The sequence below is a fragment of the Artemia franciscana genome, chromosome 2 (genome assembly GCF_032884065.1).
Source record: "Artemia franciscana chromosome 2, ASM3288406v1, whole genome shotgun sequence".
Classification (NCBI taxonomy): domain Eukaryota; kingdom Metazoa; phylum Arthropoda; class Branchiopoda; order Anostraca; family Artemiidae; genus Artemia; species Artemia franciscana.
In genome coordinates, this window is record NC_088864.1 from 5,356,131 (window position 1) to 5,380,729 (window position 24,599).

The window sequence follows — 24,599 nt, forward strand, 5'->3', positions numbered from 1 at the left end:
CACAGAGATACTGTCAGTCCGATCAAAATTTTCTTGCATATACAAAAGAAGGAGTAACAAAGACACAACAGAAGCTGATGCACAAATTCATGATTTTACAAAAGGCACTTTCTTTATTTTAAATATTTTTATGCACCTCTTAGTATGAATCTTACTTTATGCCCGATATACAAGAATTTTGTCACTAAATTATTTTCTGATTTTTCTTCAGGAGCAGTGGGCTCCTTTAGATCATTCGTAGGGGATTCCCCCTTTTGCCTCTTATTCCCCTATTACCTGATAGGAGAGTGGCAACTATAAAATTCAAAAGTGAAGGTTGGGTGTTTTGTCACCAGAAAAAGAAATAAGCTCATAAGGATCTTTGGCATTAAAATGAATGTCAAAAGTTAAATTCCAGTTTTCTTGTTATCCTTTAATTTTACTAATTTATGTATTACAAAAAAAATTCCAGCCTAAATATTACTAACCTTTAGCGAATAGGTGACTTCTCGGTTTCGATTGTGGCAAACAAGAATGTTTTGATGCATCTTAAAGCTTTCACGTATACCAAGATGATAGGAAAGGGCCCTTTGTTGGACTTGAACAGACAAATCTACGATTGCTACATCTGCATTATAAAAGGCTTCTAAAACGGATACTTCGCCATAATCAAGTTTCTCAAACTGAAAAAAAGAGACGAACTAAATAGAAATGTCACTCAGCAAACACTGCGATTAACCCTTATAAAATCTTCGGTATTTATTACACAAAGTCCAAAGCGGCTTATTATAAAAGAAAAACACATTTTGAAAATTTCTAGAAAATTTACGTAAAAAATAATTTTTAAATTCCGAAAAAGAATGGCTAGACGGTTATCCAGCTAGCCACTGGAGAAAAGAGTGAAAATTTGGCTAACATATCCTCACCTTTTCTAAAACCACACTGTTCTTCAGTTAAACTTTGTCTACAGCATCTTCAGTCTAAAAGCTTCATCATATTACTAAGTAATTTGTAACCTACAGAGACAAGAATAATGCCTCGATAATTACAACACTCACTCTTATCACCTTTCTTATACAGTGGTTTAATTAAGTTTCCTAAAATCGTTAGGTACTTCCCCTTTTTCACAAATGATAATCATAATCTTCAGTAATTTATTTTTAACCTCAGAGCCACCATATTTAAGAAACCCATTTACCACACTATCAGCACCTCAAAGCTATGATTTTTTAATCCTTTTAGTACTGTCACTAATTCTTCATCACAAAACCAATTTTCCTTCACATCCAAGGTATCACAAACTGTTTCAATTTCCTCTATATCTTGTCCTGCGACTGCATTTCGGTTTAGCTCATTCTCAAAATGTTCCGCCCATCTCGCTTTACCTCTTCCCTTATCATTAATTGTGGTCCTGTTCCTATCTTTAACTGGGACAAGTCCGGATGGACTATTCTCACTCAATTTAGTAACATGCCAGTACAATATCTTACAATTATGCTGTCTAGCTGCATCTTCTAGATGCTTGGCAATTTTATTCATGAATCTAAATTTTTCTTCTGTAGATAAATGGAAGTTGAAAGCAAAATCAAACTTACGTTTTTAACAAGAATCAGAGAGAAAATGAAACTGAGCTTGGCTATGGCTGCTACTAAGGAGTTGGGTTTTGCTACTAGACTTGAGTTGGACAGGGTTTAACAAAGCTCTCCAGTACTCAAACAACAGCAGGGACAAGCCCAAGGAAATATATAACACTACCATGCCTTTCAACCCACCATGTGTTGCAAAATTGAAGGAGCTTTGCTTTTTTGGATGCAGCAGAACAAATGGTAGAACAAATAATCTACTTTACCAGACCTACGACAGTAAAGTCGTTTGCAGTATCAAAGCAAAAAAACCTTACTTCTATTCGATGATCGTCATAGAAACGAATGACAAGAATAAGCTGTTCTTTTGAAGTTACATCACTCCTCTTATCGACCAATATCAAGGAGCACGTGGCATTTCTTGCTCTATTTAAATTCGTGTCATGAATGACGTTACCTACACTATCGATGATATTGCTCAGCAATAGACGAGATACATATTTCGTGTCTTTAGCTGATTATTCAAAACGTCACTGCAATTTTTACCTTCATAACCTATATAATTCAAAACTACATAACCTACATTTGACCTACATAATTGTCAGCCATGTTTCATATTTTATTTGATTCTTGCAACTCCAACAGTCTGCTCTTGCGTGCTTTGACTCATCAACAATCCTCTCTCTTATTCAACAGGAATTTTAAGGCATATAGTGTTGATAAAAATCAAGCAGCAATTGTGCATGCTGTTTGTTTTCAGTTTGAATCTTGAGATAAAAGAGTTAATAGTAAAAAAAAAGCAAACACAATTCTATTTCTTTTATCTATGTTCATTCCTTAACATATTTCCAAAGAAATTAAATACCCCTCCCCTTTCTAGATATTTTCAATTTGTAGAAAAAGTACAAGTTAGACAAGCAAAATATCCATTTCTTCAAACAAATACATTAAAAGAAACTCTACATCAAAGAAACAACTACCCTGTACAGCATTTATTCTTCAGTAGAGTTAAGGACTCATAGTAGCTGCTTTTTAACTACAGAAGTTTTAGGAATTTCTGAACTTCTCTAAGGTATTAAAGAAAGTTATTATATTACTAAGGTTAAGATTTACAAGTAAAGCATTTAATGAAGAATTTGAAGTGAAATAAAGTAGTTAAACTATTGTTGAGGTTTCCATCAGTGGTATTTCTAGGCCTGGAGAGGGAGGGGGAAGCTGCCCCCTCCCCAGTTTTTCTAGTATGACATTAAATGTCTTTTATTTCATATTTTCATGCTCCTATTAAGGTACTTCATGGACTAAGACATTATTTATGTTCACCTTGCCCTGTCCCCCAGTCTATGAGGCCTAAAACCATTGCTGGTTTTATGTTGGTGAACAATGTTGACAATAATTGTAGATCTACACAAAATAGGAAACTGATTAGGATTATTGGCATCAATGCAATGCTGTTATGGAGCCAATCTCTTTTATTCTTAATGTTCAATTTGTCTTGAGCGTTTAGAAATGTGAAAAAAAGAAAATAATGTATAAAGCTGCAATATAAGATGGTTAGTGGTTAATAATCGCTTTGAACCAAATGTTTTTGACAGGAATGAGATTAGACAAGTAGCTTCTACCCTTGCCTTGAAAACTGACACAGTAGGAGTTAAATCACCATCTTCATCAACTAAACACACTATTTTTGATAAAATAAAAGAATAAAGAGATCATTGACAGTTTTCTTACACCATTAATATACCTGTCAATATAGGAAAAATAAGATAAATAGGCATTAAAGAAAAATACGAAAAGACAGAAAACTTATCCAGCAATTAAAATACTTTTATCATTCTCTTAAAGGCACCAAACAAGCGACACTTTCCAGTCAATTCAGGCAAAGCATTCCAGGCAAACTGGGAAGCAGTCAGGAGTTGGAGCCTGATCTAACTGAAGGACTGAATTAAATTCAAATGTTGTATCAAATATGAAGATAGCATGTAGAATGGTCATAAAGAGATGGTCTAGCTCTAACGATCTCTTCCTAACTGAAGAAAAATTAAAGATGAACATGAAACAAAAGGAGGTAAGTTCAAATCAAACAACAGTTTTTAGTGCTTTGTCATATACACTAGAGAGACACATCGGAAGGGAAGAAAATTTTTGCATTCATAAAGTAGGGCAGTCAAGGACCCGGATCTGAAACAAACAATGAAACAAAATTCTTGGAATTGACATAGAAAAATGTATTTCAGCTTTTTAAGAATTCAGAGATTCCTCAATATTTCTATTTTCATTTGACTAATATTATTTCCAAGGAAGAGCCTTAGCAAGAAGGATACCTAGGAACAAATGCCAGGTCAACTGAGAGAACCCCTTGAAAGATGAATTTCGAAAAGTTGGGAGAGAGCCTGACAAACAGAGAATTAAGAAGCTTGACTTAGCAGTGTTCAGGGCTAGGGAATTAGCGTCAAACGCTCTCAGACTGCGTAAAAAATTACGCTCTCAAACAAGAGTCAATTTGATATAGATCTAAGGCTCCATTTTGACAGCAGTAACAAGGGTACTGATTTCAACCAAGGCACCTGGCGCTTTATTACCAGCTGATAGAGATTTACATTTGCAGGCATAAAAACATTTAAGGTGATATAGATGACAATAAACCGTTTGTTTTGGGCTTGTAACTATAAAAATAAAATAAATAGCTTAAATTAACAATGGAACTAGCCATAGATTTTAGCTCTGTTGGAACCCAAACTTAAGGTGAGACAGTGAGTAGAAAGAAGATATGGAAATAACCCATCCAGACAAATAGGAATCAATACAAGAACTAACATTCTCTCTTATACTGTAACTAGATAATTTAAAGAGTAGGATTTTGTGGGTTAAGGACCACCATGCAAAAAGTGGGGTAGCAAAGTAGCAATGCTACTTGCCAGTTTTCAGATTTTGTTGGCAGATTTTGTTTGAAAATACCGTTTTACATATAAAAATACTTTTTGCTTGAAGAAAAGCTGTCAAAACACAAGTTGTGCTGCTAAACTGTTGGCAACTTTTGAAATTCTATCGAATTCTTCTACTGGCAGCTTAGGAGCTTTTTATGCCTGGTTAAGGAGTCAAAAGCTTTTAAGACATCTAAATATTTAGTAACAGGACTTAAGGGTGAAATACACAAAAATCAAAAGAGTAGCGTAAGCATGCTTAGTTGAATACTTTGCTTTGAAGTCTAACTGAAAATCATGAACAAAATTCCTTTACTTCAAAAAGGAAAGTAGACAGACAAGCACACACAATTAAGATTATTCAATAAATGCAGTAAAAAATATGATAATAGCTGATAATTAGCCAGATCACTCTCAGATTTGCGTTTATATAAAACTGTCAGTTGAGCTCCCTCAAGTGAACAAGGAAAAGTCCCATTTACAAAAAAAAACAAAACAGATTTACAAGTTTTGTCACAGGACAAATGAATTGAAGGGCGAATGAACCTTCCTACCTTGATGGGTATACATTCAGGACCAGACAATGATGAATCATTTAATCCATTAATAATCCTACTTATCTCAACCTTAAAAACTGGATCCAGGACCATCAACTTCAAGCTGGAGAAAAATATGATATAAAAACAGGTTTAGGAAGAGGTAGCCTTCCTGAAGAGACATTTGTTTTCTCAACTTTAGCAAAATAAGAGGTAAATGCTTCTTGAAAATTAAGTTCACCCTGAACAACCAGGCCATCAACCATTAAACAGTGCGATGAAAAAAAGGCTCAACAGTGCGATGAAAGTGAAGGTTCAAGGAGAAAATTAATCTTTAGACAAGTTTTCCAAATGATTTTTTCTGCAATTCAGAAATTCCTGAAAACAATAAAGGATTTACCCTTCTGAACCAAATATTCATAAAATTCCTATGCTTTTTAAAATGTTGAAGGCAAGCAGTAGCTGTGCTTGATCCTGCACTTGAGTGCAGTAGCTGTGCTTGATGCTGCACTTGAGTGCAGTAGCTGCACTTTGTTGACGTATAGGATTTTCAACCAAACTTTTCTTTTTCACACCCAATTTCTGAAGAGGCCGGGGACCATCCACTGATTCAAGGGCATACATCTTTTAGAACTGGAACCAAAAATGAGTATGGCACACACATCAACAATATAAGTTTAGACAGGTTCATAAGAGCAGTCCAACTGTGAGCAAAAATCCTTACCTGTTTCAAATATGTCCCACAGAGTATCAATCAAACAGGATCTAAGAGGGGTTTGTTAATTTTGACCATATTTAAATGCAGCCAAGACCAAAACAGGCAAAATAGTCCAAAAGGTAATTAACTATCCCAAAACTCTGCATCAAATTAAAATGGGAGAAAATATTGTTTGTCAAGAAAACTATAGTCACAGAAATATGTGTTGACATGCAATCTCTTGGAAGATTCCGCCTGTGAGCTGAGCTGCTAGAAAATGCACTATTATAGGAAATGCAAGATCAAACGAGTTAAGCATAAGTCTTTAAATTATTATAAGCTATTGCAGATGAGTTTATATTGTCTCCAAAAGCCTATCAAAGATCTAAAGAGACAATGACAAGGATCCACTTGAAGATCAGTACATATTACCAATCATAAGGTCCTTACCTTGAGATCTAATGTAAATAACAGGGATTCAGAGATCCCATCATGATTCCTTGACAGACCACCCCTGGCAGTATCTGGAAGGCCATTACACATATACAACGCAAGACCACCTTTTGCTTTCCTCTACCAATTGAGACAGTCCATCCTATATCTTTTTGTATCTAGCAGAATTTCATAATCATTATTCAGAAAGATTTCATATAGTCAAATAGCAGCAGGCAGTCAATCACCAACTATTAGTGTCAACTGTTCAATTGATGACCAAAAACCCAGAACATTAAGTTATAGGACCATGAAATTGCCATTATGTCTAATAAGCCCCTTTAATTCATTGACATATTGAAGAATTGCCAAGAAAGAAGATTTAAAGTATTTCTTGAATCTTGACCAACCAAAATTACTTAGAATAATAAAAATGTCTAGTGAGTTATTTTGAAGCTCAAGAAGACACTCATCAATGGAACAAAGCCTCTGGAATCAGTTGTAAAACTGCATAGCACTTGCAATCATGATGAATTAAATTTGACAACACCTACACCAGCAAAAAATCTTTGAAATAAATCAAGACAGACAGCATATACACTGAAGCTTAAGAGAATTATTATGAAAAATACACTGAGACTTAGATAAGAGACATAAACAGTCAAGTTTGGTATCTTTTTGACTTTAGCATCTCCGAGCAAACAACACTTGAAACTGCAAGATACATTATCATTCCTGCAATTTGCATATTTTGGTGATACCAAACATTGATGGTGACACATGGATGTGTGACCCCCGTGACAACCTGATCAGTGACTAGATCTATTGAAATTTGATTATGTGAAGATGCAAATTTCATAGTCTACATTTACTCCAAAATGCAGGAGAGGTAGAATCACAAAAAGTGAGTTGAATGGCACATGATTGTCCAATATACTGAGCTTCTACAACCCATCACAGATGGTTGCTACCACAACAATGTTCTCTACACCACCTCTTCCCTAATGGTGCCAGATTCAGGCCCAGGCTAATTACAAAAAAAAAAAACTACAAGAAAAATCCATCAAAAATGAATTTTATACTTTATAATATGCAGCAAGTTTCTACTAATCAGATTTTATCATTTCCTTACATTTTTTATCCAAATTTTTAATTTGTTAAAAAAAAAGAATATGTATCTATCTAGCTGGCCTCAATTCTTTTTTGCAATGAAATGGTGCTATTGATAGGTTAAGAATAAAAATACCTGTTAACAAAGAAATGTGGCAAATCAAGTAAGGAAAACAATGGAGAAATATATATCCTAGGCATGCAGACATTTATTTCTGAGAAATTATGTGTTATTGGCAAAAAAGTACCAATTGCAAAAAGAAAAGCTGGCTGTTGAACATTTAACAGGAACTTGCAAACAACAACAACTGAATAAGCAGGTAATATAGCAATAACAACTGAAAAATCAACTGTGCTACCACTGTCATACTTTAATCAGTTTTAATTGATAAAGTGGCATTAATAAAAGGTCCACAAATCATTTTGGATTGTTTTCAGAAATAATATTTATTTTTTAGAGTTCATGACTTAAAAATGAAGAAAAAAGAAAAATTAAAAGTTTTACTAATTCATGGGTGTAATATTTTGAGTTTAGCATTAAAACCACAACCAGAAAAACTCTGCCATCAAGCTTTTTACTTTTAAAGTCAAATCAATTCCTACACTATGGGAAGTAATGGTCTGGCAGCTTCTGCTACTTATAGATAATATAAATACACTATAGAAAACTAAGCCTGTTTTCCAGCTTGTCAGTAAAACCCTTACATCTAGTACCAGTAGGGAGAAAGGGTACATTGTTAAAGAAGCAGCCTTCACTTTTCTAAAAGTACTAATTTAGAATTGGAATTTCACTAAGACTTATTTCTAGTTATCCTTGAAAGCAGGTGAGCTAGATAAATAAAACTTTCAGGAATGAATCCAGTGCCTAAAACATGCCTCAGAAGGTGCTATCAAGCTACTGTCTTTGTGCTTCCCCTATTTCTAGGACATAGAAGATTGTATAGACAAAAGGTCTATACCTATCTAAATATTAAAAAATCTTTTATTTTAATTTTTGGTTTTTAGTCTCTTTTTCAGTGGCTCTAGTTTTGAACTGCATTTCCTGTTATGTCAGCAGGATTTTCAGCCATATAAAGACTTTTCCTTAAATTTAAGAAATAGATTTGCTAAATATAAAGACTGAGAGCACTTCAGAACAAGACATGCTGAAACAGAAGAGGGTGTTTTTAGATTGTAATTGAAAACTATTTTCTATGATTAAGTTACATGTGTAATAAGGAACCCCCTCCCTTCTGATGGTCCTGCATATACTGACTCTCTGTATATCCTATATCTTGACTAGATCCCCTGACCATACATAAATATGAGAGAAATGATGACATACAAGATAGTATGTGACAGGAGTGTGATCCCCAGCCTGTTCCTGATAGTCAGTTCACCAAGTACTATAGGTCTTCCCTTGAAGCTTTATCAAAACCATACTAACACTAGGCTGCAAAACAAATTCTATTCTAACCCTGTAGTCAGTCTACAGAACTAGCTTGGTCAGAATGCTATAATGTTGCCCATTGTTGAAGTCTTCAAGTCTGCAGTTGACAAAGACTGGTGCAAGAAACCTTAGCTCATAATATGAAATGGACCTAATGAGTCGAATTATCATCATCAGTGACCAGCATTCACAGGATTTACCCTTATTGCTGGCAAGTGTGATTTAAGGTGATGAAATAAAAATAGCACCATTAGATTCCTTATTCTATGCTTCGTTTCAACATAATAGTAATCACGCTTAGAAAACACCACCCCATTCTGATTGATCCATATATAGCCATGCTAATATATGTCTTTATTGTTGTTTCTAGTCTTTGATCCCTTGCAGAGCTGGTTATGCTGGATACACTCAAAGTTACCTAGTTTTGTCTGAGTATTGTATTTGATATTGGGTAAAAACATTTCAGTATTTTAAAAAAGTTGAAAACGTAAATAATTAAGGAAGAAACCATTATAATGTGACTAATATAAATTTACTCAAAATTATTGAACATGAATTTCATTGTTTTGTATAGTTTGATAGCCTATATAACTTAAGGATATAGGCTACTTGGGATTATCTGTGGGGGGGGGGAGAGAATTGTCAGAAATATACCTTTGACCATAAAAAGAACATACAGCTACTGATCAAGGTTTTGATTTTACAACACAAAGATTGTAAAAGGTCATCAAAGATTAGTTCCTTTGGGAAGGTAAAGAAATTAGGGTAGTCTTAAACACAAATTTATACTTTTTGATATATTTTCATTGATACATCCCTTCAAGTTTATTTTTGTGCTCTTTCTAAACATAATCATTGATCCTGGGACAGATCCCATTTTGTGCCTTTAATAGAGCCAAAAAGGTAACTTATTATAGCTTTTAGACTATGATGCAAAGTTACAAATTAGCTAAAACTAATTACATATAAAAATTAGCTTTTAAATAACTCCTTACAAAACTCCCTGTGATGTTCAGTGCTACCAAAGTAAAAATACCAACAAAAAAAGAAGGCTGAACAAAAACTAAAACAGATTGGTGATAACTATGAAAAAATGCTATTTTCCTGATCATTAAATGTGATTGATTCTAATAATGTAATTTTTATTTTGCTATGATGCCATCTTGAAATTTTTTTCAAAATAATATTATACTATTAAGATTAGGCTAGTAATAATCATAATTATCATCCCCAAACAAGCAACTAATGACAAATATTTCCTACTAAATATTTTTTCAGAAATATATTTTTGAACTTTTGGTTATTATGGGCTGTTTTAAGACCCTTTAAGGACTCAAAAAAAATTTGTCTGTGAAGTAATTATTACATTTGGAATGAGTATGAAAAAAGACACTTAAATGATATATTCACATTCTTCCTAGCTAGATTGTATAAAGAAGTTTAGATTTACTATTCAAAATATATCTAATGGCATCATTGAGGCTCTAGATGCATTCTTGAGAATTTTATTCAACTTCCTTGACTACTTTTTAGATAAACCTAGGCTAGACAAAATCCAACTTATCTAAAATTATTCCTTCCAGTATTACATAAAAAAAAACTAGTTTTTCTAACTGAAAGTAAGGAGTGACAATAAAACTTAAACAAACAGAAATTACTCCATATATGAAATGGGTTGTCCCCTCTGCAATCCCTTGCTCTTTATGCTAAAGCTTTTAATTGTCTTAAAAAGCAGAATTGTGGTAAAGAGTCAAACTTTAGTGTAAAGAGCGAAGGATTGCAGAGGGGACAACCCATTTCATATATGGAGTAATTTCTGTTTGTTTTAAGTTTTAATGTTGCTCCTTACTTTCAGTTAGAAAAACTAGTTTTTTTATGTAATTTCTGAATGTTTTTGAATTTATGCATGTTTGATTTTGGCTCTCCACACATAAATTATTAAAATGAAATTTACATTTTAATTCCTTTTTTGGCTAAATGGCTTTCTCTTAGTTCTGATCAGACGATTTTGAGAAATACGGGATGGGGAAGGAGGCCTAGTTGCCATGCAATTTTTTGGTTACACAAAAAGGCAACTATAAATTTTAATTTTTAACGAATTTTTTATTAGTAAAAAATATACGTAACTTAAGAATTAACTTACATAACAAACTTTTACATTCTTAAATTTTTATTATGTATATGAGGGGGTTTGTACCCTTGTTAATACCTCGCTCTTTACACTAAATTGTAAGTTTTGTGCCGATTCTTTAAGAATGACCCCTGAATCAGAAAGGCCATAGAATAAATAGTTGAAATTACTAAAAATACTTTAGCATAAAGAGCAAGGTATTTATCTCCTCCTAAATACCTCGCTCTTTATGCTAAAGTATTTTTAGAACCCCTCATATGCGTAATAATCTCTGTTCGTTTTAAGTTTCAATGGTACTACTTACTTTCAATTGAAAGAATTTTTCCATTTTTTTTATAGTAATTTTAGAAAATCCTGCACCCTTTTCATTGAATTTCTGTTCCCCCATGACATATTTCTCCAAGGAAAGATCCTCCCACATAGCCCCCTCCCCTCAACCCCACCCCCAAAACCAAAAAAAAATCCCCTGAAAACGACTGTACATTTCCCAATAACCATTATTATATGTAAGCACTGGTCAAAGTTTGTAACTTGCAGCCCCTCCCCCAGGGACTGTGGGGGAGTAAGTCATTCCCAAAGACATAGTTATTATGGTTTTTGACTATGTTGAACAAAATGGCTATCTCAAAATTTTGATCCATTGACTTTGGGAGAAAAATGAGCATGGGAGGGGGCCTAGATGCCCCCCAATTTTCTTGGTCACTTAAAAAGGGCACTAGAACTTTTCATTTCCGTTAGAATGAGCCCTCTTGCGACATTCTAGGACCACTTGGTAGATACAATGACCCCTGGGGAAAAGAAAAAACAAACAAATAAACATGCACCCATGATTTGTCTTCTGGCAAAAAATACAAAATTCCACATTTTTGTAGATAGGAGCTTGAAGCTTCTACAGAAGGGTTCGCTGATACACTGAATCTGATGGTGTCATTTTCGTTAAGATCCTACAACTTTTAGGGGGTGTTTCCCCCTATTTTCTTAAATAAGGCAAATTTTCTCAGGCTTGTGACTTTTGATGGGTAAGACTAAACTTGATGAAACTTATATATTTAAAATCAGCATTAAAATGCAATTCTTTTGATGTAGCTATTGATATCAAAATTCAATTTTTTTGAGTTTTGGTTACTATTGAGCCGGGTTGATCCTTACTACAGTTTGTTACCACAAACTGTTTGATTAATGTATTTGCTTCAGAAGAGCTGCTAAACTAAATAGATACCAATATAGATTTTAATGAAATAGTTTGGCCAATATTTGCCAAAAGTAGGCCTAGGCCTATAGCATATGGTAGTCTAGATTAGGGGCTATTGAGAAGAAATGATGTGAAAGACACAATTCTTATTTCATAAAATGCAGAATATTTGTAGCTACTGAATACAGCACTGTATAAATTTTGAATGCAGTGCTGCTATACTTCCCTCCCCTCTCCCCCAAGTGAAAAAATTTTCTGGTTCCTGTTTTGATATAATTGATTTGATTTATGGGCACAAAGGTTGAAACAAGAGAGATGCATTAGCAAAATGTATTGGAAAAATACAATTTGGGCTACATAGGCCTATTTGCAAATTAGGGGGGAGTAAAGTAAAGTGCAGCTGAAGTCAATATGTTTTAGCAACAATTTTTCTGCATATTTATGAAGTAAGAACTGTTTTCTTAAAATATTTCTGGTAAAATTCTAGTTAATTGACTTCTTGCTATCTCGGAAAGGGTTTAGGTTAGGAAAATAAAACTTTCAGGGATGAATCTGCAGGCTAAAGTATGTACAGGAAGGTATTTTGAAGTACCCCCCTCTACTCCTTCTCCCTCTAGAGGGCCCTGAAATTTGCCTACATGACAGGTCTATACCTATTGAAATTTTGACAAAACAAGATTTTACCTTAATTTTCAGTTACTAGTTGCTTTTTCTCTGCCTATAGTTCTGAAAATGCAATTCCTGTTATTTGAGTAGAATTTTGAGCCATGTCAATGTTCTTTTTTCAAAATTTAGGAAATGTATTTGCATATCTTTAAAACCTTATAAAATGGAATTGAGCAAAGTTATGAAGCTGAAAACAGTTTTGTTGTACTTCAATTAAGCAGAAGATCTATTTTCCAAGGTTTCACTTTTATAACACATATATTTTTAAAGGTCTTCAAAGGTCAGGGCCCTCTAGAGGGAGAAGGAGTGGAGGTAAGTACCTTAAAATACCTTCCTGGGACATACTTTTGCCTGTAGACCCATCCCTGAAAGTTTCATTTTCCTAACCTAAACACTTTCCGAGATAGCAAGAAGTCAATTAACTAGAATTTTACCATACTTTCTTCTCAATAAGCCCTAATAGGCTACTCAATAGCCACTCAAGTGCCAATGGTTCAAGTAGGCCTAGTATAATGAAGGTGGTAATCCAAATATAATTTGACCCAGAGAAACACGTTCCGTGGTATTTCATCAAACAAATAACAAAATTGAATTTACCTGTACATAAGTACAATTGGCATTGGCACTGATACAAGCCTGATTAATTGCTTCATATGCTTTTTTTCTACTATGAAGGCAATCATCAGCTAGGTGAAGATCAATAACGCAAACAACTTCCATTTTTAGTTTTGACTGACCACCATGATTAGAACTTTCACTATTGTTTCCAAAGCTGTCAGTCATTGTATTAAATAAAACTATCCATTTCCAGAAATTCCTAGTTTTGAATAGTTCGCTTTCTCTAAAGACAGACTTATCGCTAGACCGAAAAATTCGTAACATCAAAATTCTTCAGTCGAAATTTTTGATAGGAAAGTGTCTTTTCAAGGCAAGATGCCTTTATTTCGCTATCAAGAACGGAACTTCGAAAGGATGAGGCGGTCATTGCGTGTGTATTTTGAAAAATATGCTTTTAAGTAATCTTGTTTAAAGTTCCCCCTCCAAATTTTAAGAGGTACCATTTTCGTATCTTAATTAAAAAATTTGAAAAAACCCCTCTCTATTCTAAATTTTAATGAATTGGACCTCTTCTTTGCTTCGGCAGCATATATGACCATACATCAATACAAATTGAGTTGTTTTGGATGCAATTTGACCTTTTTTCTCGTGGAATTAGTGTGGAAAACGGGCTTTTCAGGCTAAACAACCTCTAGCTAGTTAATGTATCTACTATTGGTTGCCTTCCCATAGTAGCATAATATTTGTAGGTATGAATATATAATAAGTTGAAGATAATAGGCATAGGACTGACTGAGCAAGTTTTTTTAAGCGACTAAAACTATTGGGGGGCACCTAGACCCCCTCCCATGCTCATTTTTTCCCAAAGTCAACGGGTCAAAATTCTGAGATAGCCATTTTGTTCAGTATAGTCGAAAAACCTAATAACCATGTCTTTGGGGACGACTTATTCCCTCACAGTCCCCGGCGGAAAGGCTACAAGTTACAAACTTTGACCAGCGTTTACAGATAGTAATGGTTATTGGGAAGTGAACTGACGTTTTCAGTGAATTTTTTATTGAGTAGGGAGGGGGTAGAGGGGAAGGAGTTACATGGGAGGATCTTTCCATGGAGGAATTTGTAATGGGAGAAGAGAATTTTCATGAAGGGGAGCAGGAATTTCTAATATTATTTAAAACAAAAAACAATGAAAATATAAATACGAAAAAGCTTTTTTTCAACCGAAAGTAAGGAGCAGCATTAAAACAAAACGAACAGAAATTATTACGCATATGAGAGGTTCATCTCCTCCTAAATACCTGTCCTTTACGCTAAAGTGTTTTTAGTAATTTCAACTATTTCTTCTACGGCCTTTGTGATTCAGGGTTCATTCGTAAAGAATTGGGACAAAATTTAAGCTTTAGTGTGAAGAGCAAGGTACTAAAGAGGGGGCCCAATACATGTGTCCAATATATGTGTGCTGGTTCGTCAATGGCGTCACCAGTTAAAGCAGTGGCTATCCTGACAGTTTTCTGTGCCATCAATATGCAAATTAAATACAGGAAAGATACTTTATTTGACCTTTCTTCACCCCTGTATGCGGTGGCGCCATCTACTTTTTCGAACTTGGTGACTTTTAATCTTCTGACGAAGCCGAAGCCTCTCTCTCTCTCTCTCTCTCTTTCTCTCTCTCTCTCTCTCTCTCTCTCTCTCTCTCTCTCTCTCTCTCTCTCTCTCTCTCTCTCTCTCATATACGTAATAAAAATACCTGAATATAGAAGTTCATTACGAAAATTAATTCGGAAGTAACGTATATTTTTATTAATAAAAGCAATCGTAAAAAATTAAAAGTTCGAGTTGCCTTTTTAAGTAACCAAAATATTGAAGGGCAACGAAGCCTCCTCCCCCATTCCTCTTCAAAATCGTCCGATCAAAACTAAGAAAAAGCAGTTTAGCCGAAAAAATATGCAAATTTCGTTCTAAGTGTTCATGTACTTTCATATATGGAGTAATTTCTGTTTGTTTTAAGTTTTAATGTCGCTTCTTACTTTCAATTGAAAAAACTTGTTTTTTTTTATTTAGATCTCAAAGAGAAATGTATGCTAAGCTACGAGTTCGTCTTAAGATTCCTCTTAAGCAAAATGAAATGGCAAGGCCACTGGATGGAACCATTCCAGTTAAGAAAGGAATAAGGCAAGGTGCAATCGCCTCCCATTGTTATTTCAATAATTATGTCCTCGAAGCTCAGGGCCAGTGTGAGATATCTTGCATTCTCTCTGGCCTCAATATTTCCTTAGTCACTTATGCTGATTACATTTTTAACACTGGCCAAACTTCGGACAAAATTTCTGAAGCTTTCCAAAAAGAGCAGGCAGAATATTTAAATCTGGTCTTGAATTTACGGCTGCAAATTCTGATGTTTTTAACTGAAAAGGCCCAGTTCCAAAAGAAATTGTTGTCGGAATTATAAAATCTGCCCGTCTGACCAAATCGTTTATCTTGGTATTTCCATTGGAAATACCATTTCTCATGCTCGCCATCTCCTAACAGAAATCATCAAACGCCGAATAGCAGCTACTAATGCTTCCATAGTCTCTGCTAAGTTTCGTTTCAATCACCACTATCTCGCAATGCTGTACAACACTATTGCTACCCTCCACATCCTCCACAATGCACCCTTCTGGGAGAATCTTGCTAATGTTGATAAAATGAAAATCCACCCCACTTTTTTGCGTTTCGCAAAATACCTACTGAGATAAAGACTTTGGACACGCAATTCAAAACTCATCAACCGTGTTCGCATAGCAGATCCTATTATAGCTGTTGTTAAACCTAAGGAGAAACACAACCACAAGACTTCAAGACATGCTTGGAGCCAACTTCTTAATCTATCGTGACCGTGTCATAGTTGTTTTTTTTCTCTTTGCAGTGCTCCGCCATTTGTACATAGACGGGTTCCCTTCACTCAACTGGGCCATAAATGTGTCAGGTGACTCTCCGTTTAAAGCTCTCTCCTGCATTTCAGCAACAAGGGACAGAAAATAAAAGTTTGGTTCATGGCAAATGGGGATATTTGAGAACCACGGGGATTATTTTACGCTGATTTGAAATATCTAAGTTTCATCCAGTTTATTTTTACCCATCAAAAGTTACGAGCCAGGGAAAATTTGCCTTATTTTCGAAAAAAGCGGGGAAACATCCTCTGAAAGTCATAGAATATTAATGAAAATCACACCATCAGATTCAGGTTGAAAAACTTATCAACAGTCTTAACATAGCAGATCCTACTATAGCTGTTGCTAAGCCCACGGAGAAACACAACCACGAGATTTCAAGACGTTCTTGGAGCCAACTCCTTAATCTATATTTACCTTGTCATATTTGTTTTTCTCCTTGCAGTGCTCCTTTATTTGTACAAAGACAAGTTTTCAATAATTAATAATCATGCTATATTTGAAAAGAGCACAAAAAAACATTAAGTTCTTAAGCTTGCCTCTACATTAGGAAGACAGCATTAGCTCTATTCACTGAACTGGGCCATTAATGTGTCACATGACTCTTCGTTTGAAGCTCTTTCCTGCATTTCAGCAATCAAAGACAGAAAATAAAAGGCTGGGTCATAGCACATGGGGATATTTGAGAACCACGGGCAAGGCTGTGGGTTAGCAGACCAGGACTCCTTTTTATTCTAAGGCTTTATGTCCCACCCATGGACTTTTTCCTTCAAATCTATCTGAATGAAGTTTTGAGATTCTTAGAACAAATAGCTAGTTTCAATCAAAAAATAAATTATACAAATTTGTTCATCTTTGTACCAACATTCTTTGTATGGAAAGAGCTCTTGTAAGAACTTTAGAATAAGCTCATTCGACTGAAAATTGGAAGCTTTACTTCCTACTTTAGAGTCAAAATGGAATGGAGGGCTTTTATTTCTTTCAATGATTGTTGAAACATGTAAGAGAGAGCTTTAAAATGAAGGGTCACTCTACATATCGAACAGTTTGTGGTAACGAACTGTTGTAAGGAGCGATCCGGCTCATCAAAGGAATTAGATTTTTACGCTGATTTGAAATATATAAGTTTCATCAAGTTTAGTTTTACCCATCAAAAGTTACTAGCCTGAGAAAATTTGCCTAATTTTCAAAAAAAGGGGAAACATCCTCTAAAAGTCAAAGAATCCTAATGAAATGGAGGAAAAAACATTAATATCAAGGGATTTGCGTGAAAATCACACCATCAGATTCAGCGTGTCAGAGAACCCTTTTGTAGAGGCTTCAAGCTCCTATCCACTAAAATGTGGAATTTTGCATTTTTTGCCAGAAGAAAGATTACGGATGCGTGTTTATTTGTTTTTCTTTCTGTTTTTTTTTCAGGGGATGATCGTATCGACCCATTGGTCCTAGAATTTCACAAAAGGGATCATTTTAATGAAAATTATTCTAGTGCCCTTTTTAAGTAACCAAAAAATCAGGGGCAACTAAGCCCCCTCCCAAGCTCATTTATTTCCCAAAGTTGCCGAATCAAAATTCTGAGATAGCCATTTTGCTGCTCCTTTGTAAGGAGCAACATTAAGACTTAAAATGAGCAGAAATTATTACGTGTATGAGGGGGGTTTATCCCCTCCTCAATACCTTGCTCTTTACGCTGAAGTATTTTAAGTAATTTCAAAAGAACTATTTATTCTAATTATACCGCCTTTGTGATTCAGGGGTCTTAAAGAATTGGAAAAAAATTCAAACTTTAGTGTAAAGAGTGAGGTATTGATGAGGGGGCAAACCCCCTCATAAACGCAATAAAAAATGCGAATATAGAAGTTTGTTACGTAAGCTAATTTGTAAGTTGTGTATATTTATTACTAATAAAATTGTTCGTAAATAAAATTAAAGTTTTTGTGGTCTTTTTAAGTAACAAGAAATTTGGAGTGAGGCTAGGCCCCCTCCCCCATCCTTTTTTCCTCAAAATCGTCTTATGAAAACTTTGAGAAAGCCATTAAACCAAAAAAAGGAAAAAATAATAATCAAATTTCGTTTTAATTCTTCATTTACGGTAAGCCAAAGGCAAAACCTACAATAATTGAAAAACATTCAGAAATCAAATAAAAAATAGTTTTTTCTAGCTGAAAGTAAGGAGCAACATTAAAACTTAAAACGAACAGAAATTATTCCGTATAAGAAAGGAACTCTCCCCTCCTCAACGCACCGCTCTTTACGCTTAGGTTTGATTCTCACTCACAACTCTACTTTTTAAAACAAAGAAAAAATTTAGCGTAAAGAGTGAGGCGTTGAGGAAGGGACAGCCCCTTTCTTATACGGAATAATTTCTGTTTGTTTTAAGTTTTAATGTCGCTCCTTGCTTTAGGTAAAAAAAAACTTATTTTTTAGTTTAATCTTTCATTCCCAGTTGAGGGAATAGAACTAATTTGGCAAATATACAATGTTTCAACTTTAGAAATAATGGAGTAGTGGGCCTAATTTAGTAAAAAAAAACTTTGGGGGCTGTTTACCTTCGATCACTTTTGAACCTAAAATAGGGAGCTAGAACTTTTGGTTTTTATTCGAATGAGCTAATTTCAAAGTTATTTCGACAACTTCTTCTATGAAAAAAAAAGTTTTTTCTACAACCTTCCTTGTTAAAAAATAAATACGAAAAATTAACTAGACATATAATAGGTTATAGCGATATCGTTTTCTAATTTGGTGCAACTTGATCAAACCTTAACAAGCAAATAATCAATATGGAAAAATAAAAATAGATTTACCCCAAATACCCAGGGGTAGGTTGACTTTGGAGGCATAATTATTTAATGTTTGGACAATTTCGAAAAAAATAACTAAAAAAAAATATTTTTATCAGATACATATTGCAGAAAAAGAGTGTGTGTGAGGAGGGGGAGGCTGGCTACCCTGTGATCACTACCGACTCTAAAATAGAGAACTAGAGCTTCAATTTCCAGTCGAATGAGATCTTTCTAAAGTTCGCATGACAACCTTTTCCATACAAAGTGCTTTGTTAAAAAAAATTAACATTTTTTTACTTTATTTTAAAAAACTGTTTTTTTTTTTAATAACAGTTTTTTTTTGAAAAACTGGAAAATTTGTTTCACTGTATTTGGGGGAAAGTCTCCGTTTATTGGGGGAACTCTCTTTATAATAAAAAAGTAATCCCTAAGTAGTCCGCCTGGCCAGTCCAGCCCGTGGCCTGGCTCTCAAATATCCCCAATGGCCATTACCAAACTTTTTTTGTCCCTGTTTACTGAAGCACAAAATTAGGAAGCTTCAAAATGAGGAGTCAGAGTCACCTGACACAGTCAGAAACAAGTCGAGGGAATAGAGCTACGAGACGTTTATTTAAGTAAGGCGTGTTTGAACATAAGTACACAACGAAATATTACTTCAAAACAAATAATTTACTTTGGGAAAGTGCCTGCTTTACTCAATTTTTGACATACCTACCAAGTTTTTTCAAAGATTTATCATACCTATCATTTAATTTTAAAGTAAAGTCTTCACAAAAACTTGCCGCCGACTCCAATAACCAAGAGTTCACTATTGTTTTCACGTCATCGACATCATTTGAAAAATAAAAATATTTTTTTATTAACTTTAGGAATAACAAGCAATTGGTTAGTGTTATTTAGCCTATTTTAATTAATAATTATTTAAGCATTTTTGTCGGCAGAATAATTTTGAATGAGAAACATGATAATTTTTTGTTGCGTTTTCAAAATTACTGCACGTGAAAAATCCTAAACAGTGAATTAAGGGTGAATAATTCTCTCATTCCTTCAGGTGATTTTTTAAGTATTGTATAGGTGAGGTAATATTATTGTAATAGGTAATTGTATTGTAATAGGTAATATTATTGTATAGGTAAGTATTAAGTAGGCCTATAGGTGATTTTAATCTATGAAAATAGCAGCACTGAGCTTGTTTGACTACTGAACATGTGGGATAAGTTTCCTGTGATTACTCCAGATTGGTCAACTTTCTGATAAGCCTTACTGACTAGCCTCTTGACATTACCTTATAGCCTATGACATTCTCAAGTAACTAAGGTAATCATGTGACATTGGTGATGATTGGTTGCAATGATTTAAATTGGTAGCATCCCACTTTGTTCTCCATGGTTACTTCATCAAGTCACAATCAACTCTTTGGATGTATTGATGGAATGGGCTGCTAAGAAATTCTAATACAACAAAATATTATTTGATAAGAAGGGATTTGCTTGTACATATCTTTGATTTCCTCTGGAACAGTTTCAATCAGTGGTCTCTTGGCTCCCCTGGGTGTCTAGTTAAAGATAAGATAGAGGGTTTTTGCATTTTAATAAATTCTTAGAGTAGAGTTCTAGTTTAGCCTATGGGATGAGTCCTGTGATCATTGAAAATAAAACTTCCAAGTAATGAATCCCTGGTCAAAAACATAGGCCTACTCTAGGAAGGTATTGCCAAGCTTCTATGTTAACCCTCTTCTGATTTCTAAGTCTTAGAAATTTGCCTATTTGACAGGGCTTCTGTTTTTGGACAAACCTGTCAAAACTGTTTTTGACAGGGCCCCTACTGAAATTTTGACAAAACAACATTTTACCTTAATTTTCAGTTATTAATTTCTTTTCTCTGGCTTTTGTTCTGAAAATGCAACTCCTGTTTATTTAAGTAGAATTTTAAGCCATATCAATGGTTTTTCACAATTTATAAAACATATTTGCATATCTTTGAAACCTTATAATTTGGGATTGAGTAAAGTTGTGAAGCTGAAAACAGTTTTATTTTTACTTCATTTAAGCAAAAGATCTATTTTGCAAGATTTCAGTTTTACAATACAAAGATTTTCAAAGGTTATCAAAGGTCAGTGCTCTCTAGAGAGCACTTCTTTATACTCTTTCTAAAAATAATCATTATTTTAGACTACTCAGAAAATTAAATTTTTAGCCCTTTATGGACCCTTAAAGATCATATCTTTTTTTTTAAATTTGGTGCAGTTTATATTATTGACCTACAAATGAGATGAACACAGCCTTTCTTATGCTCTTTCCAAATATGATCATCACTTTACAATTTTAACACCTTTATGGACCCTCAAAGATTATACCCCTCTCTCTTATTTTAGATACCACTTATACACTGCTGTTAACTTCACTCTTGTTTAAACTGGTCTACCCATAAATTGAATCAGCTGCAACAAAATTCACAACCAAAAATACATGGGAAAATATAATTCAGGCTATATATTTACACATGAAGGGGGGGGGGAATTATAGTGGGTCTGCAGTTGAAATGTGGTTAACTACAGTTATTTTGCATAAGATTAAGTAAGAATTGTTGTCAATCCAGTAATCATTGCCTAGTCAATCCAATTGTGGGGGTACACAGGTTGAAGCATGCAGTAATGCATGGCAAACAGCAGCCCTTAATAGGACAAAAAATAATTATCATCTTAGAGAAAATTTATAAGTTGTTTATTCAATTAGATCATGAACAATCAATGCCTGTGGATTAAATAACTTTAACAAAATGTAAATGTGATGAAGTTTTTAACCAACATTTTCACCATTTTCTATATCCAAAAATAAGAGATAATGGTATCATCTTTAAGGACTTAAAATTGAATTTCCAGGTAAAACAATGATTATATTTGAAAACAGCATCAAAAAGGCACCAAGCAGTATGTCCAGCCAATTCATAGCTCAATAATGGAAATGCCCCCATATGTACTGTTTACAGATGCTGCTGTGGTGACATGATGCTGACAAAGAAGTATTATGCGCCAAACTCTGGTATTGCTTCTTGTCTGAACTATCTTGCATACTCCTTCTGAAGTTAGTGTTGTGAAGTTGTGTCAGCTTTAACTCAAAAGGGGAAAGTCATATCAGGAGTCTTTGAGTCTTGACCTAGGCTACATCTATTCCTGAAGCTTTTCCAAGAAAATTTTTCTAAGTACCCTTACAGGATGCTGAATTTAGAAGCTTTTTAATTTCTTAGAAATGTGTTGAGTTAGGCATAAGCCTCAACAAAAGAAACTTTCTGAAATAGATTTGCAGCTTAGGCTAGAGTAGGCTAAATGTTTCATGCTAAAAACAAAAGAGAAGAAAAGCAAGAATGGGGTTTTATGAAGCCAATAACTCATTTTCGACCCAACACTCGTTTTTTGGCATAGGTGTAACAACATGATGTTCACCTATATGTACCTTCAGCAAGCAGACCAGAAGCTGTTCACCTTCTTTCCCCACTAAAAAAACACAAGTACTTCCAAAAAGCTGTTCGAATACACCATTAACACCAAGGCCCATCTAGATTTTTTCAGCCAGCAACTGTTGAATGATTGGAACCCACTAAGCCAAGAGACTGTCTATGCAACCTCACATGAGGAATTCAAAAAGATGCTCAACAAGGAATGGGAGCCCAAGCCATGGAGATTCCAGTGGGGAAACCCCTCCCAGCCCTCACTACCGTAACATTCTTGGAAGACAATATACAGTGAGCTTGCAGGATGATGCAGCTTGTCATACCCAACCATCTTGCACACTCAATTCAAAGTTGCTGTTGTGTGGTGGTGCCAACTCTAAATTGCTGGAGAATGATTCTTGAACCATACCTACCATGTGATCGCTATTGCCAAGTGGGCTTAAATTGCATCTCTCCAGCACTCTCTAGTCCTGATGGTTTTTTGCTTGACCTTAACACAGTGACCAGATCTATCATCATCATCATCAACTATGGAGCATCACAGTTCTTGCAACTAATTTGCTCTGAAGTGTGAATAAAGGTAATAAAAATTTTAGATGTAACCAAACATATATTTCAAGAAGACAACTGTTTCCCTTCTTTAGCAGTATAAAAGAAAGTCTCAAAAATTAAGTTGAGATTTTCTAAGTAAAAATACAAAGCAGATAAAAAAATGTGGTAATCAAAATTAAACAAAAACTCAAATGAGAAGAATTAAAAAGCTAGCTACACAGAAGAAAATAAAAGCAATAAACTTAAATAGAAAATGATCAGCCATTCACCCAAATTATGACCACTAACAATGTTCTCAATTAGAAGCTAGACAAGTGCTTGCCTGACTTTGTTTTGCTATATTATTTGCCTCTATTGCTCAGAAAGTGTAAACTTGATATTTTTTTATGCTTTCTCTTATATTGCTGAAAAAAGACTGTATCCATGATTTTGCTGACACAGTTTATTGCTGAAAAAAAGAAAGCATCTCAAAGTATCCATTTTGTTGCATCCAGTAATTTCTTTGGTCTTATAAAACCCTATTCATGCTTTGCTTCTCTTTTTTGCAATGGTAGGCTAATGTGGGTCACAAAAATATCTATTTTTCACACTTCAACTATTTGGCTTCTTATTGGTTTTTAAGAATTACATAGAAATGAAAGTGTAGTTTAAAAACTTCTTTGTGGCCAGACTGTATAATATTTTGAAGAAGGAAAAGGAGTCCAACACTTTCAGGAAGAAGTCAACATATCAAATCTTAATTCTTTTTTAAGAAACCCATTGTTTACAACTCATGCATATATTGATTTGAAAAGACATATAGGTACCATAACAAACCTTTTTGAAGAAAGGGTCCTCACAGGAATATTCTAAGAATCTTTTTTTTTAACTTTTTTCTGTCATCTTAAACATTGATTGCCCTTTAAGTTTAGACCTGATCAATTATGTAGTTTGGGGGAGGGGGTTGTCAGTCCATACTTTCCACAGATTTTGAAACATTACCTTGTGTGAATCTTTTTTATTTAATAGATAGGAGGCCAAAGAATTTAATGGGGGAAGGTTGTTTTGTCTTTTTTTGGCTCACTGTAGTCCTAAAAAAAGCTTATACTTTTTTTTGTTCTTGGCCTTTTCCTTGTATTTTTGGAATATTAGCATAAACGTTTTTGAATGTGCAATTTGTTGACCCCATGTATCAGGATGTTTAGACATAAAATCTAGTTTTTTGAGACATGGTTTTAGCCCATCAAATATACAAGTTTTTTTTTTAACAAAAGTGAAGAGCAAAGTTATGTCTTGAGTAGAGCAAAAAAAAAAAAAAAAAACAGAAATAACAATGAACTAAAAGTTAAAAGAAACACATATTAGACTTAATATGAAACTCTTTTAATACTGACATTTACTAGAATTGCTTTTTAGATTTCAAAAATTTTGGTCAAGAACGAGGGTTAATTTTCAAGTTGTAACCTTTTTGGCCCATAAACATAGCCTGATATTAACAAGGGAAGGGTTTCTGAATTTTTATCATAAGGGTATTTACCATAAAATTTAGTTACTCTAAACCAAAAACTGACCAGAGGTAAGTGCCAATATCCTAGTTTTGCTTCTCAGGGGGTTTTGGAAAACAAGCCAGATTTCTTCTTTGGGGACAGGGGCAAAAGCTACCTAGAT

General features: G+C 34.3%; 2 protein-coding genes across 5 annotated transcripts in view; one reads left to right on the forward strand and one right to left on the reverse strand.

The window, feature by feature from the left end:
- Nucleotides 1–13,510, reverse strand: part of LOC136036346 (mitogen-activated protein kinase kinase kinase 15-like) — an 87,596-nt gene extending 74,086 nt beyond the window's left edge. Inside the window, exons 1-2 of the mRNA XM_065718500.1 lie at nt 13,274–13,510; nt 468–662 (exon numbers count right to left, since the gene is read on the reverse strand). Coding sequence (XP_065574572.1) covers nt 468–662; nt 13,274–13,459 — 381 coding nt within the window. The 5' untranslated portion in view covers nt 13,460–13,510. The remainder of the gene's footprint in view (nt 1–467; nt 663–13,273) is intronic.
- Nucleotides 13,511–19,885: 6,375 nt separating this feature from the next.
- LOC136036351 (T-complex protein 11-like protein 1) overlaps nt 19,886–24,599 on the forward strand; it is a 54,018-nt gene continuing 49,304 nt past the window's right edge. The window contains exon 1 of one of the 4 annotated variants that reach the window (XM_065718522.1): nt 19,886–19,976. The gene's annotated coding sequence lies outside the window, so the exon portion shown is untranslated. Of the gene's footprint in view, nt 20,025–20,114; nt 20,268–24,599 lie in introns of those variants that run through there. The other 3 variants (XM_065718514.1, XM_065718537.1, XM_065718529.1) reach the window with 3 other exon arrangements.